This window comes from Papaver somniferum, chromosome 6 (genome assembly GCF_003573695.1).
Source record: "Papaver somniferum cultivar HN1 chromosome 6, ASM357369v1, whole genome shotgun sequence".
Taxonomy (NCBI): Eukaryota; Viridiplantae; Streptophyta; class Magnoliopsida; order Ranunculales; family Papaveraceae; genus Papaver; species Papaver somniferum.
This window is the reverse complement of record NC_039363.1, coordinates 8053260-8070587: the sequence shown is the minus strand read 5'-3', so window position 1 is coordinate 8070587 and position 17328 is coordinate 8053260. Positions and strand designations below refer to the sequence as shown.

The window sequence follows — 17328 nt, the reverse complement described above, 5'->3', positions numbered from 1 at the left end:
CCTAGAACCTGGTATCAGTGCTCTGATACCAAATGTAGAAAATCTGATATCAAAGACTTAATGAAAGAACACAAAAACTAAACTCAAACAATACTTCTCTTAATTGATGTAATACGACTCATGGCTCAACAACCTATTTATATGATTAACAAACTTGACTCTCAAGTAACAAAGACTCTTCTAGAAAACTCTCACGTAAACAAACTCTGAAACCAGCAATACTTGCAACCCAAGTAAACTTCTAAATACCGTACCACCATGTCAACAATACTTGTTGATCCATTCACATCGTGTCAGCTGTATCAGTTGATCCAACCGTACTATGTCAACTCTCATAATTGATCCATATTGCTTGTATCAATAACACTTGTTGATCCCTTCTATCTTCTTCATAATATCTTGGTTTATTTTTCGACAGTCTTGGTATTTCTACAAGAAGCTCTGTGACCTGGATACCAATGGCCATTATAGAAATGCTCTCGTGAAGATTTAGTTGGAGTTTATTTGTGGCAGGTGAAGTGTAATCATGTTGATCCGGATGTATGGACACAAACGATGATTATAGAAATATTACATACGGTTTTTCCTTCAAGAACATAGGCTCCCTTACATTTCTACATTGACATTTCAGTGACTCAACTTTGCACCATGAAGTTCAATTTTGTAAATGAATCTCACACGTGATACTTCATACTTTGATCCAATGCTTCTATGTAACATACATAAATTTAATGGACGTATAGAAATGCACAGAAATCAAATTGCATTGGAAGATGTTTGAATGCACAGAAATCAAATTGTAAATGAAGATGTTTGGAAGATGTTTGAATGCACAGAAATCAAATTGCATTTGTTGAAATGTCTGTCAATAAACAGTTATGTTTTTAACTGGGTTACAATGCTTTGTCATTTAATCATTTAAGAGGGCATTTTGGTAAAAAAGTCGACGGTCGAAGTTATTCTACGACTCTAACGCATCACCGGTATGTTCTACGACCCAGACCCTAATTCCACCATAAACAACGACCCTTTTACAAAATATCTCAAAAATCATTGAGAAAAGCTGTTAAGCTTTGATTATTGAATAAAAAATAGGATCGTTACTTAGTATGATACCATTAGAATTGAAGTGGTCTATTGATAATCAAGAAAATTAGAATGAAAGATAGAGAGAAAGAGGATTGTATTTCTGTTAATGAAAAACGATATACAGATAATAGAATTCAGACATATTTAATGATGTCCGAAATAGGACTTTGTCTATGACAGTTGACCTGCTGGAAGACTAATACACAAAGCCCATCGTCATCGACTTTGACAGACATTTACATTATTCCTAATACAGACAATTAGATGCTTGTTTAGAATTCAGGCCACCAGCTTCACAAACAAACTTCTATATTGATACCCAATTCTCTAGGAACTGATCTCAACAATCTCCACTACTTCAACAAATTTGACAGTGGTTACCTGAGAGTGAAATACGCACTTCAAGTAGAATACTATAGTGCATGCCAGTATAGTATTTAATAACATAAGCGCGCATTGCTGATTCTATAACTATTTTGGGTAACAAAAAAGCAAAATTATGGAATATTTGATTCAGTTAGTGTTGCTGCAATACAAAAAAAGAAAAAGAAAAAAAGGAAGGAATACTGGAGTTATGATGAGTTTCCCATATTGGTATGTCTCCTTTGATATAGTAAATATATCTTTCCTTTTATGGATGTAAATATATCTTTCCTTTTTGAGTTTGCTTTTCGAAAGGTCGTTTACCTTTATAGACACCAGAAAGGGGGCAACCCGATAGGTTGAAAACCTATATAAATAATGGCATAAGTAACATGATTTTCATAGTAAACTCGAAAACATTTCCATCTAGCAGAACCATCAAAAAAGAAAGAAAGCCATGGCTGCCAAGTTTAACACTAAAACTACATCTTCATTCTTCCTAGTTCTGTGTTTAACGTTGATCCTATCTTTTACCCGCTACAAGACTTTTGTGTTGCTGACTTGAACTCCACAACTATTCTGAATGGGTTCCCTTGCAAGCCAATGTCTAAAGTTACATCAAATGATTTCTTCTATAGCGGATTGATGGATGAAGCGAGCACCGCAAATCCCTTAGGGATTGGAGTGAGACTGGGTGATGTTACCACCTTCCCTGGGTTAAACACACTAGGACTTTCGATAAACCTGATCGAACTTGCAGCCGGTGGAATTGTTCAAATTCACACACACCCTCGAGCATCTGAAGCTAATTTTGTCATAAAAGGGGAAGTCCTTTTTGGGTTCGTAAGTACTACTAGTGTTCTGTATGCAAAGGTTATGAAAGCTGGAGAGTTGTCTATTATTCCTAGAGGACTTGTGCACTTCGCGATAAACGTACGACATGAAAAGGCTGTTGTGATATCTACTTTCAATAGTCAACTTCCAGGATTTGCATCAATTCCTTATAACCTCTTTGCTTCTAACCCAACAATTCCTAACGATATTTTGGCTAAGAACTTCCAAGTTGGTGAGGCCGTCATCGCTCTCATAAAGTCCAAGTTTAACTAAACAAAAAAGTAGCTAGTGAATGCATGCTCTCACTGGTTCTTTGGCTATTGCAACAATTGGAAAGATAGGTCTCGTGTGTGTGTGCAGTCCTTCCTGTCTATGAGCAGGACTATGTAACTTTCTTATTTGTTTTTTTTGTAATAAGGGACTCTTCCCCTTTCTTTATTTATGAATCAAATTCCCAAATTGATTTGGCTTTCCATAAATCTTACGATGCATTCATGCACTGAGTTTTTCATGAACAGGCTTACAGTTCTGGGCCGTTCTCGTTTTTAATCCACCAAGAAGTTTGTTTCTCAAGACTCCTCCTTAGATGACCACCACGTTGCCACTAGGATGAAGGGTTTGGTAAAATGCAAGTTCCCAACTATTGGAAGCTTTTTCCTGGTCGAATAGTTTTTATGACAAAAGAAGCTGAAAATCGTTGTGCACACACTTCGTTCATCGTTGATCCGGCCTGAAGATACTACTATGTTGAAAATGTAAGAAAACAAACGGCGGTTCTATTGGGCACTAGAGAAAATGTACAGAGACAACATAATCTTAACGAAAGATAAAGAAAAAACAAAACTGTTTAAATCTAAAAAAAGCAGATAATCAAATTTTACTATCATTTTCTAAAGAAATAATCCAAATGACAATCTAAATCTAATAGTTTTTAAGTCTGTGATGCATGCACAGGTACACTCTGTCAGACAACAGTTGCCACTGACTCGATAGTGCCAGCCTGAACTTTATGCGGAAGATCACTCAGTGGAGTAGCACTCTTGGGTAGTGCAGATGGTTTCACTTCTTCGTAGGCAGCAGCATGAACACCAAGAGCTGCACGGCCAGATGGATCAGGGTTCTTCGACCATTCTGCATCCCACTCCATTGCTTTAGCTGTACTGCATGCCACACTTGGTCCTCCTGGAACGGTTGACCTAGCAGCATTCTGTCAAAAACAAAAAAAAAGAACTTTTGGTCCAATCACTAATTCTATTCTGGCAGATCCATAGAATTGGCAATGACTGCCAAAGTATAGAGGTTTAAAAGAGGAATATATACAAAATGTAAGAGAAAAGGGAAAGTTCACCTTGGGGAAGAACTTTTCAAAGATAGTTCTGTAGTAGTACGCTTCTTTCGTGGGAGGAGTATTTTCAGGATAAACATAGCCTGCTTGAGCCAACATTGCATCGGTAACCTGTAAAAGACAAGCATTTCAAGAATTCAAATGTTGTTTGGGTTTATATCAAGATTGATTTTCAACTTCCTATGAGACCACAGATTTTATTTTATCAAAATTGGTGGATGAAGTACATGTGCATTTGCATGATCTTTCAGTCCGTCAATCCAGCTATATCCTACTCCATCACTGAACTGCTCCTTTTGCCTGTACAATATGTGCTGAAGAGAGGAGAAAAATGTTTTAGTATCTCGAAATTGTATACAACAAGTTCAGACAAATGAATTACACTGGGTAGAAGAATTTTACAGTTCACAAACCTTTGGCAGGTATGGCTTCTGTTCATCATCAAATGCATTACGAAGGACCCACTTCTCGATTCTACCAAGATCTGGTCGTATCTGTAATTGATTAATTCACATGGTTTATCAAATCTTTGAACTCATCTGTCTACTTTAATTTCATTTTTAATCCAAGAAACACGATAAAAAGTCAAATCAATCAGGCGTTTAAATAGAAAATGCAAGTTGAAGAATAGGCAGCAAAGCTTCTAAACATTAAATGAGAAGACAAAAAGAAACAGAAAAATTATCATATTTCAGTAATTATGACAAACTTCTCAAGAGACTGAACTCTGAAATGAGCATATTTGTGTTTACCATTTTCCACTCTGGATCAATGTCCATTGCAATGTTAATGAACTGTTTATCCAAGAAGGGTACACGAGCTTCTAGACCCCAAGCTGATGTTGACTTGTTAGCCCTCAGACAATCATACAGATGCAAAGCTTTAATCTGTGTGATATAAGCAAACATAATCCAATTATAAGATTCATCATGATATCGGAAACAAAAAAAAAGTAACACTGATTTTATTTCCTGTGGCTGAAGAAAACTGCAAGGATACCGACTGAAATTCAAGAGCAAAAGGAAAACTGTAGCTCATCCGAAATTGTTTTGAGATCTCAAAACAATGGCTAAACGGAAAAATTGTGCGCAATACCTTCCGACATGTTTCTTGATGGAACTCATCCTTGTTTGGAGCCTTGTGGAAATATAAATAACCACCGAGAATTTCATCCGAACCTTCCCCTGAAAGAACCATCTTTACACCCAAGGACTTAATCTTCCTGGACATTAGAAACATTGGTGTGCTGGCTCTGATGGTGGTCACATCATATGTTTCAACATGGTAAATGACCTCCTCAAGTGCATCTAACCCTTCCTGTTATAGCAAAGACAAAACTTAAATCACAATCCTGGACTCTGAAGTCCTCAACATGGTATATAGCATTAGACCGTGGCCATCAAAATTACCTGGACTGTGAAGGTAAACTCATTATGATGGGTACCAAGATAATCTGCAACTTCTCTGCCAGCTTTGAGATCTGGAGAACCCTGAATAAAGAAAATGTATAAGGAAACGACAATCTACCAAATTTGAGGAAAGGACAACCTACGGATGTTGAAATGTAATGCACTAAAGTAAAGAGGGAGACAATAAAATACCATGTTCATAAGAAACCTTATAACGGGCTTTTTATTGAGATATATAATAGATATGTTAGAGATGAAAATCGTAAAATCAAGAGGACACAGGTCTTAAACAGAGGATAGTTTTACTGGATGTTTCACCATTTCATCGGTAACTTTATAAGCAGAATGATGTATCTATGGAGTTTAAGACTCATTATCCAACCTTTAATCCGATGCAGAACGTATGCAGCTGTGATCCCCACTGCTTAGCAACTTCTGATTCTGCCAAGTAGCGAGAAGCTACAGACGCAACAAGTGATGAATCAAGTCCTCCAGATAAAAGAACACCAAATGGAACATCTGTCATCAGCCTTTTTTTCACAGCCTGAAAGGATGACAGAACACACAATTAGATCTTCCTCCTTGCATTAGCTCCTCCTTATTTTTCTTAAGCTTACAGGTACTTGCTGTTTTAGAATTAGAAGGTCTGCAATTCAAAGCCATACTTCTAACCAAAACCCATTGGCCAATCTTCATACTGAGTCTAGGAAGCTTGAAAAGACATCAAATGAAATGAAACTCTAACAATACTAAGCTAAAATTCACTGGTCGGCCAAACTAAATATTTACCCATAGCCTTATGTTTAGTTGACGATGTTCTTTAGAACTAAGCGATTGAGCATTATGTATACAATTTTTTTCCTGAAGGTTCATCACTTCTAGTTTGAAACAACTTAGAATTTGAACTGCAATTAAAGTTCAGAGCATACCTTCTCAAAGGCCTCCCGTAAAACCAAAGGATCATAAGGAGTTGATGGTGTGTTTTCTGCAAACCAAGGTGGGTTGTACCACCGCCTAAGCTCTCCTGCATGGTAAAAAAAAAACTCAGTTATATCCCAAATCTGGACTAAAGTTAAATGGGTATGATGTTACTAGATTTCAGATTTTAGAAACATCAAATTTGCATACTTGTCTTGCAAAGGTAAAAGAAGACTTGTGAAAAGAAAAATTGAGCCTGTATTTATAGTAACAGCAAGTGTATTAACTTCATATTCAGTTATCATTAATTTAGCGAAGTTCCACAATAAATAAATAGATAGCTTACCAGTTTTGCTAGAATATATATGCCCAGGAAGAAAGGACGTGAAACGCTCACAGTCATCACTCAAAGCTTTCATTTCAGAAGCAAACCAAATTGATCCTGACAAAGACAGCAATTTGTAATAAGAGAATATCTTGTGTTGTTTGCACATTCCACTATGAAAGTCATGGACAAAGTATACTAGGTAAGAATGCAGGCAAAAGTAAACAGTGGATATGTCTTATTTGAACAAAGATTGTCCTGTGAAAGATCTTTCAAGGATCAAGAATGTGAGACCTTCACTAGCAACCTTAAAGAGATAATGAGTACGCAGAGTGTTTAATGATCTAAAGCGATAAATTCAAAAGCGAGAACTCTCAAGTCTCAAGCAGCTTTCTGACAAAATGAAATAGATTAAACTGGAAAAATGTTTGCCAAATCATCAAGAATACTTGAATTTCCTAACATCATTTCTTAAGTAAGTTAAAACGAATATCTTCTTCTATGCTAAAGTATGTCGATGGAAGCTCAAGGGTGATATGATGTGGTTTTGCGGTAACTCGCATCTTACTGGCAGATGTGACCTCAAACAACAGTGAAAATCAGTCTAGGACATTTTATATAGAGAAAACTACATAAAGTCAAGAAAAATTAGCATAGTAAGCACCAATTAGTAAGGAGAATACAACTCTTGAGTGCCAAATGTACATACCATCAAGACCCCAACCCATGTATAACGGTGTAATCCCAATAGCATCTCTAGCAGCAATGAAACTTTTGTCTCGGGTGTCAAGAAGGACAAAAGAGAACATCCCATCCAACATATCCACAAAATTCTCTCCATATTCTTCATACTGTCACAAACAAAAGAACAAATAAATCAATTCCAGTTTCAGCTTTCCAGATTATTCAAATTAGGTCCATAAACAATCTAACAGTCCCCGGGAATGAGCAAATCAAAACTCCAATGATTACTTACAAGATGAGCAATAACTTCGCAATCACTTCCAGTTCTGAATTTATGATTCTTCAACTTTGCCCTCAATTCTTCATGGTTATAAATCTCCCCGTTAACCTAGATAACACAACTATGTAAGTCATCCGCAAAGTCGAATCTATGTTCAGAAAGTCCACAATAACTTAACAACGGTATCATTGCAGATAGAGTAACAATCAAAAATGAATATGATAACAGAAGATAGATAAGATAAAGATATATACCGTGACGATGATAGATTTGTCTTCATTGTAAAGAGGTTGATCACCAGAAGCAGGATCTACGATAGCCAAACGTTGATGAGCAAGATAACAATCTTGATGACAATGTAATCCACTCCAATCTGGACCTCTATGTCTTAACCTACATACATTTCCCAAAAATCACACCACCAAAAAATCAATTTCAAAATCGTGATATTCTAAAAAGAAGTTTAAGGGATGAAATCTCCAGTGAAAAATGAAATTGAGAAGAATGAGATTCAAAATCAGCACCTTCGAGAGAGTTCGATGATTCTGGAACGCTTAGCCTGAGAGTTATCAACACAACCGAAAACCGCAAGGATTCCACACATCTTTCTTTTCTATTATCTCTACTCTGACTGCTCTCTGTGCTTCACTGATTCTGGAGTAAAACCTTTGGAGAAGATGAAGAAGACAAATAGAGTCAGGATTGAATCTTAACTTTTCATCACAGCCATCGAATCCTGAGCGCTTTGATTATTAAATTAGTTCTGGCTCTCCCACTAGTGTTAATTAGGGTTTTTTAAGATGGAAGAAATTATGGGGGTTTTAGGAAGGAGAGAGATTGGCTGGCTGGCTGGCTGACTGATTCCTTTTTGTATGACTGGACTGCCACACTCACAGACTCACCACCAATCACTTGGAGCGAGATTCCTGGCAGATTCCATTTTCTCTTTTATGGTAAATCTATATTTTGTTACATTTTGGTAGTAAATTTTTTCCATTTCTTAACTACGAGGACCCGATCTCAATTTTGACGCAACAATTCTCCTCACCCGTAAGAAAGGTTCTGATAGTAGTCTGGGAAGCTTCTCTAATACTGGGATATAAGTGCTGGGCAAATGAGTTCATTTTAAAGGTTTTTGCAGGAATACCCAAACCTCCCGTAGAATTCTGGTCTATTTTCTGGGTCTTAATTACGTTGTTATTAGTTTTGTCCCTTTCATTTGATTTTACAGGACGAAATTCTTAAATGTGAGATGGTTAAACTGGTTGATAGTTACTTGAGATCGAATGAGATGACATCAAACGGGAGTGTACATATAATAGGATCCTCCGGACCCAAAAAGAGAAAGTAAAAAAACACTCCCATGCTATATGGTATGACCACCATACGAGAGAATGGTCCAGCTGGAGTTGGATATATATGTGTGCGCTAGATATGGAGGCAATCTTGTTTTTTGGCTTGAGGGCGCAAAAATAGAGCCACAAAGACAGGAAAGAGGACAAAGGGATTCCATGTCGCAACTCTGGAAGCGCCAGCATAGACACAGTTGTCCCGCAGCTCGGTGGTGGAATTGGCTTTTCGCGCGTATGATTCGCCACTAAATCTTTTCTTGACTAGCTCCGGTTATATCTTATTATGGACTGATGATCAAACTAAAAGTACAAATTTTTAGGGGTTGATGTTGATCTAACGGATGAAATTGCAGATTCTGAAGATACGCATACTGAAAAATCAAAAGATTCTGTCTGTGGATAGAAAAATATTTGAATATTCTGTGACCCACCTACCTACGTCAAGGATGGTATGGTATGTTTGGAAACTGAAGCACATTACTTGCTGTTGGCCACATTTGCTTTCGCTGAAACTGAAAGAGTTTTTTTTTTCCTCGTTTGAATGGGCCTCCTAAATTAGGGGCCTGGCCAATTTATATCCACACCAAAAATTTCTGGAGGATTCCAAAAAATGGTGAAATTATTATTTTACCCTTACTATTTAAAAATCTATCCTCCCCTCCCTTCCTCTTCCACCCGAGTTCTCCTCCTTCCTTCATTAACGATAAAAAAAAAAAAAAAAAATCTTCGTCGGTTCATCATCGTAATCGTCGATACGAAAAACTTTAATCCGTGAAGAGAATTAAAAGAAGAAGTGGCACCGATTAGAAAGTAAGCGAACTAAGACCCTCCTTTGTTTTGATTTTTTTCTTGGATTTTGATTGTGAAATTAAGGTCTGGAACCGATTTTTTTCAGTTACGGTGAGTGGGTCGTTACTCTGTATTTTCTTAAACCCTAACGATTCTTCATATGCATGTTAACTCTATGAAAGATCGTTAAGCTATATGATGTTTAAGTTAACGATCCTAATTCTGCTACTACAATTTTTTACCCTAGATTTGGGTCGTTATCTCTGTAATCGAATCTATTGACGACCTTAATTCTGCTAACAACAGTCTCTCTATCTTAAAAATTAGAAGTGTCGTCAATATATATATTCGAGTCGTCATTGAACTCTTATGGTTTGGATTAGAGTCGTTACTCTTAGTTAACGACCCTAGTTGCGAAATTCTCACTGTCCAAAATATTGATAGGGTCGTCACATTATTTGTTAGTGTCGTCATGTTTTCTATTAGAGTCGTTTCTGTTTTAAAGAATAAAGTGACGACCCTTGTTCTGATAGCATGAAATACTCAACTGATTTGTTCCTTTTTTATGTATGTTTCTTTTTTGTGTATGTCCCTGGTCTGATCCAGACCGTATGACTACAAGTATGACGACTCTAAGTGTTACATTTTACAGGGAGTTTTGGTTTTAGAGTCGTTCATGTGTTAACCAAAAAACATTACGACTCTGGGTGACTTAGCTAAAAAGGGTCGTCAATCTGTATCACACTACCCTAACGATTTTTCATAACCTGGAAAAGTTGCAGGTTTGGGTCGTTATTAGTAGTGTCAATATATTGACGACCTCATAGAGTCGTTTGGGTATACACCCCCGACTCTGACGACCCTTACACTGAGTTGTTCCATAGTGGGATGATTTGACCACTTGGAGCAACAAACACACAAATCGAAGGGTATAAGATGTTTACCTGATTATTTTGAGCTTGGGGTTCCTTATTTTGAGGGTTGGTTCCTTCATTTGTACCAATAGTCATGGCTTCCTCTATTAACATCTCTTCATCAAACATCCAATAGTTGAGACAGTATCACCTTCAACACAATCATGTTTGTTATTTGAAGCTTCACCAACATCATTTCCTTCACTACAACCACTCATTTCTAAAAACCTTAATTTTCCCCCACAAAAACTCATCTTCTTCTTCTCAACACACAAAACCACTACCTTTCCCCCCCCCCCCCCCAAATTTTAACTCCTAAATCTGATTTTAACTTAAACAAACTAATTAACTTAACTTAACTAATCATTAACACTAATCATTTAGGGGTAGTTTAGCCATTTAAAAAAATGAGATAAGGGATAACCCATATTTGCTATTTCATAATCCTTCTTATCCTGTAGTGTAGGGCCCCTAATTATTTTTAGGGGCCCCCAATTAAACGAGGTTTTTTTTTTCTTTGGTGCTTCAACTTTCTATAGTTGGATTTGCTTTAACCCTGGTGTTTTGGAGGAATAGGTCCAGATTAACTACTTGGTTCTTAACGCTTAAAAATGATTTATTGTCAAATATCTTCATTATCGCCCTCCATTCCCCTTATATAACTTTCTTCCATGGTTACAATATTTCATTATTATATATCCCCATGTCTAGTAATACGAGCTTATTAATGTTATTTCGGGGCCTCTTTTTGGGTCTACATATCTTCTGCTAGGATGTCCAACAGATTTTATTCATTTCCCTAGAAGCCCCCAATAAGAAGTACTCCCTCCGTACCACATATATAAGCGGAGAGAGACAATTCTCTTAGATTAAGAAAACTACTTGGTATTCATAATTTTGTATGTTTTTTCTTGTCTTGCCCTTTGTCTTATTCTCAAAACAATTACCTATGTATCATAAATAAGGGTATGTGTGGGAAAATTTATCTTGGAAATAAGATTCCGCCTATCTAATGAGGACAAGCAAAATCCAAAATTTTGCCTATATAATAGGTACGGAGGGATTATGATATAATCTTAATCTCATGTTTTCAACTGTAAAATTTAAAGTGGAAAGTTAAACATGTAATAGATAGGGAAGTTTGCAAAGGAAGTCTTGATCAGAATGACTCTATCAACTTCGGTTAGTATTTTCACCTCTATGGTGGTGTTGATGGTGGTTTTTAGTTTAGGGTTAAAATCGTAAAACCGTACAACTGACATGACGTCACTTTGACCATTAGCATATTTATTGAATCGATCAGCATGCCTACGTAAGAATTACCAGGGTACCTTTTTTTTATGTGTCATGTTCCACGGCAGAACCCTTAACATTGACCGATATCATCTATGCCAAACCCTAATTCTCATGTTACCGTGCCAAGGCATGCCAACCATGCCAGCCGCACCAATGTGCCAATGGCAAACCATGCTAGCCACATCTCCACGCCAAGGCATGCCAACCATGCCAGCCGCACCAATGTGCCAATAGCAAACCATGTCAGCCACATCTCCGCGCCAAGGCATTCCAACCATGCCATCCGCACCATTGTGCCAATGGCAAACCATGTCAGCCACATCTCCGCGCCAAGGCATGCCAACCATGCCAGACGCACCACTGTGCCAATGGAAAACCATGCCAGCCACATCTCCACGCCAAGGCATACCAACCATGCCAGCCGCACCCCTGTGCCAATGGCAAACCATGCCAGCCACGTCTACCGCACCAAGGCATGCCAACCATTCTATTCGCACCATGCGCCAATGGCATGCCAAACCCTTGGCCCCACCATGCCAAGCCAATCGCGCATTGCCTTGGACCCAACCATGCTAGCCGCACCATGCGCCAAGGGCATGCCAAACCCTTGGCCCCACCATGCCAAGCCAACCGCACCTTTCCTCGGCCCCACCATGCCAAGTCGTCCGTACCAAACCCTTGGCCCCACATTCCAAGCCATTCGCGCCATTGGCCTTGGCCCCACCATGCCGGCCTTCCCTATGCGTCTACCAAAACGAAGGCGTGCGACGATCAACGACCACCATTCCATCCTATATGCAAATCCTAGCCGTACAAGGTCGCCAAACAACACATGGTAACCTTTGGCCCCAAACCCTTGTTTTGGTCACGCCAAACGGCGCCAAGGCATGCCATGCCACATGTGCCAATGGCATGCCAACCACCTTGTCGCGCCATACCATGCCGGCCTTCCCCATGAGGCTACCAAAACGAAGGCGTGCGACGATCAACGGCCGCCCTTCCATCCTAGATGCAAATTCTAGCCGTCCAAGGTCGTCAAACAACGCATGGTAATCTTTGGCCCCAAACCCTAGTTTTGGAAATGCCAAACCGCGCCAATGGCATGCCAACCACCTTGTCGCGCCATACCATGCGGCTACAAAAACGAAGGCGTGCGACAATCTACGACCACCCTTCCATCCTAGATGCAAATCCTAGCCGTCCAAGGTCGTCAAACAACGCATGGTAACCTTTGGCCCAAAACCCTAGTTTTTTCCACGCCAAACCGCGCCAAGACATGCCATTCCACATGTGCCAATGGCATGCCAACCACCTTGCCGCGCCATACCATGTCGGCCTTCCCCATGCGGCTACCAAAACGAAGGCGTGCCACGATCGACGCCCACCCTTCCATCCTAGATGCAAATCCTAGCCGTCCAAGGTCGCCAAACAACGCATGGTAACCTTTGGCCCAAAATCCTAGTTTTGGCCACACCAAACTGCGCCAAGTCATGCCATGCTACATGTGCCAATGGCATGCCAACCACCTTGCCGCGCCATACCATGCCGACCTTCCCTATGCGGCTACCAAAACGAAGGCCTGCAACAATCAACGGCCAATTTTTCATCTAAGATGCAGATCTTAGCCGTCCAAGGTTACCAGCTAACACATGACAACCTTTGGCCCTAGTTTGGTTGCGCCTAAACAAAGCCAAAACCCTAACTTTTGTCCGTGCCTAAACTGGGTCATATTAAAGCCATATTGATCATACTTTCATGCCACTAGCTACCAAACGAAAGGTTGCAATAATCAATGGCTACCTTCCTCTTAAGATACAAAATCTCGACCGTTGAAGGTCACCACCGAGACGGCAAATCTCCCAAGCTCAACTTGCCAGACAACAACAACATGCTACATGTTTTCCACGAAAGCACTCGAGACATCAACACATGTCACAAACTGGGGGATGCTCATTGGGTATTGGTTTGGCGGTTTACAGCGTGCGGCGTACTCTACGCTCGTTATAAGAAAGTGTCATAAGGATGAGGCGGTTAGTAAATACATGGAGTAATGGTGAAACGCTTTCTTTTATGGAACATCAATTCCAAGCGTTACCGGTTACCACCTCCTCCCATTTACTCACCCGTTTTCCATTTCTTAATGAGACTAGGGTACGTTTCACTTCGACTTGTATAAATATGAGTTACCTATTTCCACCGTACAACAAGTTCTGGTCGGGAGCATACAACACTCAGAAAACGTTTGCTAGCTTTCCCATCTGTTAGATTCCCACTTTCTAATACAAGTCACAAAACAACTACTCTTCCAAAATCAACTATTCTGGTCTCAACACTCTCTTCGCTTCCCTCCCCAAAACCAACCCTTCTCCTCCACTTTGTGAACGAATCCAGTCTGGAACGTCCATTTCTTGGTTTAGGCCGGACTTGTACAGATTGATCTCTCTAATCTAAAGTACTCCCTTACAGTACATTGTTTAGGGTTTAGATTTGTTTCTCACCCACATCACATGAAATTGCCGAAACCAACAGAAAATGTTTTCACCCTCAAAAAATTGGCGACCACAGTGGGAGATTAATCTCTCGGTTATAATATCAATTCCCCAATTCCCGATCTCATACTTCAACCTAGATATCAAGGTGGTAGAATCAAACGATCCGCTCAGGGATCAACGACTCAGTTACCAGACGGCCAAGTTACCAGTCATGACACGTCAAGGTATGACTGGGAACTTCCCAGAGTTTAGAAGCAAATGATCCGACCAGGGATTGACGACTCGGTTATCAAGCGACTCAGGGACGACTGGGGACTTTCCAAAATCACGGCGGTGCTTCCCACAAAACTCGGACTTACACCAAGAAGATTCATTTTTCGTCAGGAAATCCGAAAAAACCGAGTAAGTCTTGCTTAAACAAAATACATGGTTTACTAATTCAAGTTTTCACGGGAATGATGAAACCGATAGCTATGTTATATTTTATTTTGTGCTCTCTACTGACACGCAACGCTCAAGGTTCCATGGTTTTCCTGGTATGTTTGCGTCACTTGCAATCGAAACCAAGACAACATCATCCTAAAACAATTCACTCCCAGACGAATAATCCAAAACCCTCATAGATAACAGTTATCCATCAATTCAAATCAAACCATAAACCAGGCGCTTTGTTTGCCTTTCAAAAAAAAAAGTCACCTACCCGTACGTGCCTACTTTGCATACTATTCATGAGGTAGATGACGTTACTACGGTGATATTCGAAGAGTATTTGTTTGTGATGAAGTATTTCTACAAGTTTATGAAAGGCATGCCCACGGCTAGGGTTTACACCAGTTCAGAAGAACAATATTTCTACAGATTTATGTAAGGCATACCTATGGCTAGGGTTTGCACCAACACGAGAAAACAAGAAAACGAATCGAAAGAGAAACGTTGGAGTACATAGATGGGATATCCTTGCCCACTTTATTGTTACCGTACTACCTTTAACACCAGGACGTGAGAACAAAGATACGAGATAAAAAGGGAAGCCAACCCCTTTCATAGACACTTTTGGAATTTGAATGAGGAAAGGATTCCTATTTGAGCTACGTATAGAAAGAGGCAACTGGGCCCGCAAGAACAAGTCCGCGCCACGCCAAGCCAACAATCCGCGCCATAGCCAACAGTTCGCGCCATACCAAATCCAAGCTAGAGTCCACGCCAAGCCAGCGCTCATTCCAAGCCGATCCAGCACTAACAACTTGCATCTTTCTAGCGCCGGCAGCTTGCATATTTTCCAGCACTGACGGCTTACGTCCTTCCGGCATCGGTAGCTTGCATCTTCCCGGCGCTTACAGCTTGTGTCCTTCCAGCACCAGCATCTTACGTCTTTCCAGCGCCGACAACTTACATATTTTCCAGCGCTAACAGCTTGAGCCCTTCCAACGCTGGCAGCTTACATCTTTTCCAGCGCTGACAGCTTGGATCTTTACAGAAGCTTGCATATTTACAGCAGCTTGCATCTTTACAACAGCTTGGATCTTTACATCATCTTGCATCTTTACAGCAGCTTGCATCTTTCCAGCGTTAACAGCTTGCATCTTTACAGCAGCTTGCATCTTTCCAGCGCTAACAGCTTGCATCTTCGCAGCGCTAACAGCTTGCATCCTTCCAGCGTTGCACTTGAACGCCCAGTAGAAGGGAATCGGCAATCCAATTTTATCACACGTAAAGATCAGGAACGACTTCTCCGAAATCGAAGCAAAGAAAATCAGCAACCTTCCTGAGTTCATAAAGACTCTCTTCCTGTCAGGAGATGCATGATTTCTGGGGATTTCGCCCACAAAGCTGTGCAGTCTATGATAAAATATTTATGTGAGATTCTATGTTTCCCCAAGGCACAACATCAATACATATTTGCAGCCCTCAACCGCGCTGCATCAGGAAAACAACTGTTTTCAGCCAGGAAGCAGTTCTCAAACCCCAACCTCCCTTGGAAAGCACGATTGATAAATGGAACTGGGGACTCCTAACCACTGTTCGCTTTAAGGGTGTCCAGTTTGACAGCACACTGATTGATGCAGCCTCTCCGCTTCGATGTTCGCTTCAGCAGCCGCTTCGCTTTAACGTTCGCTCCAGCAGCCGCTCCGCTTCAGCGTTCTCTCAATAAGCTGCTCTAGGATCTGAATATGAAGATTCAGCGTTTTTGCTCCATAAGTTTCAACGTCCTCTCCAAGAACCGAAGCCACTTCAACGCCTACTTCCTGCCAAGGATCGTGTCGTAGCAGCCACTCCTTCTTTCTAAGGATCTTGTCGTAGCCGCCGAACTGTTGATAGCAGCCAGAGCTTCACCATGGCAACAATCACTGTAAATCCGACCGAGCACACAAGATAGAAACATGCAAACCACACTTGGGGATTGGGAATCTACACAGAATCCCTTCACTGTCAAAGCTCAGAAGACACGGTCAACCAAAGGTCATAGCCACGACAAAGTCATCTTCTCTTCGAGGGTGTAGTGTAAGAATATCATCACCTCTCTATCTAGAAGACTCCTGCAACACTCTACGAGACCGCGGAGGATACCAAGCCTTCCCAGAGGAAACAACTTCAAAAACTAAAGAAAAGCGCGACTGGGCACTGCTCATCGCAGTCCATCCCGACGACCATCAAAGATTCATGAGATAACTCCAGATACGCGGCTGAAACATTTTACTGAAGAAACAGAGGGATCCATGATAAACAAAATAACTCTATCATTTTCTACCTCTTCGTTATCCATAATATTTCATCCATGTGATATTCTGAGCATCCCGACATCACATCCAGAAGAGTGCAATAAGCTTGCGTCAAATCCCGTGGACATGAATTCAAGGCGATGCAATGAAAGTATGCTACACATGGGGACTACCATCATGGGACGCTTTCACTCCCCTCAACCAGGTTATTTCTAATTTCAACATCATCACTGTCGAAGTTTTACGCAACATGAAGCCGTACATATGCACCGAATACTCCAAAAGAACGCCACAAAGATACATTCACATATTCGGCCATGACCATAGGATCAAACAGAAGTATAACTGGGGACTGCTCACCGCATCCCATTCCATAGGATAGTCCAAGATTCATAAGATGGTTCGAAGGATGTCGCTTGGAACAAAGTCCTTGAAGACTTTGATAGCAATTCACCGACAACGCAATATTATCCCTAACATGGTCGTCGCCGAGCACATATTTCATCCATCCGTCCCAA

The 17328-nt window shown here is 40.3% G+C and overlaps 2 protein-coding genes across 2 annotated transcripts; one reads left to right on the top strand and one right to left on the bottom strand.

Moving 5' to 3' along the window:
* The first annotated feature begins 1666 nt into the window (after nucleotides 1-1666).
* Nucleotides 1667-2559, top strand: LOC113290422 (germin-like protein subfamily T member 2). Its single transcript, XM_026540030.1, has 2 exons — nucleotides 1667-1683; nucleotides 1956-2559. Exons 1-2 carry the CDS (start codon nucleotides 1667-1669, stop codon nucleotides 2557-2559), a joined length of 621 nt encoding a protein of 206 aa, XP_026395815.1.
* A 481-nt stretch (nucleotides 2560-3040) lies between these two features.
* On the bottom strand, nucleotides 3041-7851 carry LOC113286853 (asparagine synthetase [glutamine-hydrolyzing] 2). Its single transcript, XM_026535482.1, has 14 exons — nucleotides 7772-7851; nucleotides 7502-7640; nucleotides 7260-7355; nucleotides 6993-7134; nucleotides 6305-6400; nucleotides 5970-6064; nucleotides 5423-5584; nucleotides 5041-5121; nucleotides 4727-4948; nucleotides 4384-4518; nucleotides 4045-4125; nucleotides 3859-3945; nucleotides 3635-3742; nucleotides 3041-3493 (listed from the first exon to the last, which is right to left on the bottom strand). Exons 1-14 carry the CDS (start codon nucleotides 7849-7851, stop codon nucleotides 3251-3253), a joined length of 1767 nt encoding a protein of 588 aa, XP_026391267.1. The 3' UTR covers nucleotides 3041-3250.
* Between the last annotated feature and the right edge of the window lie 9477 nt (nucleotides 7852-17328).

Bases quoted from the DNA above. Each gene is read 5' to 3' on its own strand.
- LOC113286853 (XM_026535482.1), bottom strand. From the start codon at position 7,851: ATGTGTGGAATCCTTGCGGTTTTCGGTTGTGTTGATAACTCTCAGGCT. The intron at 7,356-7,501 runs GTATATATCTTT...TGTGTTATCTAG, and splicing joins ACAAATCTATCATCGTCACG to GTTAACGGGGAGATTTATAA. The intron at 4,126-4,383 runs GTAAACACAAAT...AATCAATTACAG, and splicing joins TTGATCCAGAGTGGAAAATG to ATACGACCAGATCTTGGTAG.